This window comes from Rhagoletis pomonella, unplaced genomic scaffold (assembly GCF_013731165.1).
Source record: "Rhagoletis pomonella isolate Grant_MI unplaced genomic scaffold, Rhpom_1.0 Rhpom_scaffold_13127, whole genome shotgun sequence".
In the NCBI taxonomy this organism is placed as follows: Eukaryota; Metazoa; Arthropoda; class Insecta; order Diptera; family Tephritidae; genus Rhagoletis; species Rhagoletis pomonella.
Genome location: NW_023471652.1, coordinates 2,682 through 4,382, shown reverse-complemented (window position 1 = coordinate 4,382; position 1,701 = coordinate 2,682). Strand labels below are relative to the sequence as shown.

At 40.7% G+C, this 1,701-nt stretch overlaps 1 protein-coding gene across 1 annotated transcript; it reads left to right on the top strand.

Annotated features, from left to right (window-relative positions):
- Positions 1-111: 111 nt before the first annotated feature.
- On the top strand, positions 112-1,426 carry LOC118756938 (the record flags this gene model as incomplete). Its single annotated transcript, XM_036491670.1, is given in 4 exon segments — positions 112-401; positions 467-686; positions 744-874; positions 1,283-1,426. Coding segments are annotated over 4 exon segments (514 nt in total), but the record flags the coding sequence as incomplete, so codon positions are not given.
- Positions 1,427-1,701: the final 275 nt, after the last annotated feature.

Here is a 1,701-nt window from a genome sequence, read left to right as displayed (position 1 = left end):
TGTATACATACATACATATATTGCGATATTGAAAGTGTTTGTAATGAGAAAGTTCACGGTACAGAAAAGGGTAATTGTGGTGTTTTATCTAATACTATTTTCAGACAGGCAGTTAATCGAGCAATTATCCAAGCTTTCTCAATTAATGCACTAATTAAGATCGATTTGCCATACAAAATTTCAATTATTAATTGCTCGATTGGTAATTAATTGAATGTTTAATCTAGTAAAAACTCCAATGCAACTCTGTTAGGTAAGTTCGTTTTCTTAGTTTTGGTGTGTTCAGTGTTAAATGACAATCAGCTGTTTGACATAATTTTATTATTTTCTTTTTGGAACCAGCAAATATCAAAAACCAAAAAAATTGTATTTCAACTGCAGGATGCAGAACAATCTGAATGGTGAGTAAATAAACACAAATGGTTATGTGTAATGTTTATTAAAAACACATATGTATTTATTTCAGTTCGATTAGCTCCAAAACCAAGAAAGAGGAGACTGGCTTGGGCTGAGGATGGCGAAGTGGCCATTCTTGATTTGTGGGAAGAGCGCGTTGCTGATCTCCGCGGTGCACGGAAGAATGGCCACATCTACGCGGAGATGGCGAACGAGCTGGCAAAGTTGGGCCACAACTACAGCGCCCGGGATGTGCAGGTGAAGTTGGCGAACTTCACGCAACGCTACAGGTACGAAGAAATAAAGGAATAATATTCAAAACCACTAAAAATTTAATTCGTTAATAGAAAAGAGAAATTGGCTATGGGACCTTCTGGTGGATCACCCTCAACGTGGCCTTTATACGCAAGGGTGCACCAGATAATCGGTGGATTTAAGGCCAATATGTTTTGCGAGCTGACGCTTGAAAACATCAGCGGTATGTATGCGTTTTTGGAATGTGCCTTACTAAAAGCCGTAATGTGTTTAGTGGAGATATTTGTTTTGTAGCAGAGTGACGCGTCTGTGTACATGCTAGAACTATCAGCTCGTTTAGTTGCAGGTTTAAGTGCGAAGGTACACTTCGATTTTGCACGAGCACAGACATACGGTGGTGCTTCAAAACAAATGTTCCGCTAAAACTTAAGTAGATACAAATAACTAAACCGTACCCAGGGTTGGCACCTCATGGATCCGCAAATTATTATTTACTACGATCGTAGCAAAGTGCCAACGCTGACCGTACCCTATCTTTTTAACTTCGATACAAGCACATATGAACATATGTATTTATTTAATGCTGATTTTTTTTATTTCATTCTTATTTGTTTTTTTTTCTTTTAAACAGAATCCGATATAGCATCCCAGCCATCACCACTGACCCCAATATTGCCGTCATCACTCAGCCCAACATTTTCCTCACCACTGGCATCACCTCTTCCTGCTGTGCCAACCACACCGCTGCCTACACCGTCACCGCCGCTGTCATCACCTCTCACTCCTCTGCCAACCACACCGCTCCCCACACCGTCACCGCCGCTATCATCGCCGTCGTCACCAATGGCTAGCAGCTCAGCTTCTGCGGTTGAGCCTAAAAGAAGGAAAGTAATCGGCACTTTACAAAAGAAAGTATTAGATAAATTTGATGGGTTGTCAGCGGAGATAAGCCAACATATACAGAGGAGTGAGGAAAATGAAAAAGAGTGGATGAAGATAGAGAAAGACAAAGCTGACACACTGAGGGAGATAGCGAATGATAACAAAGAA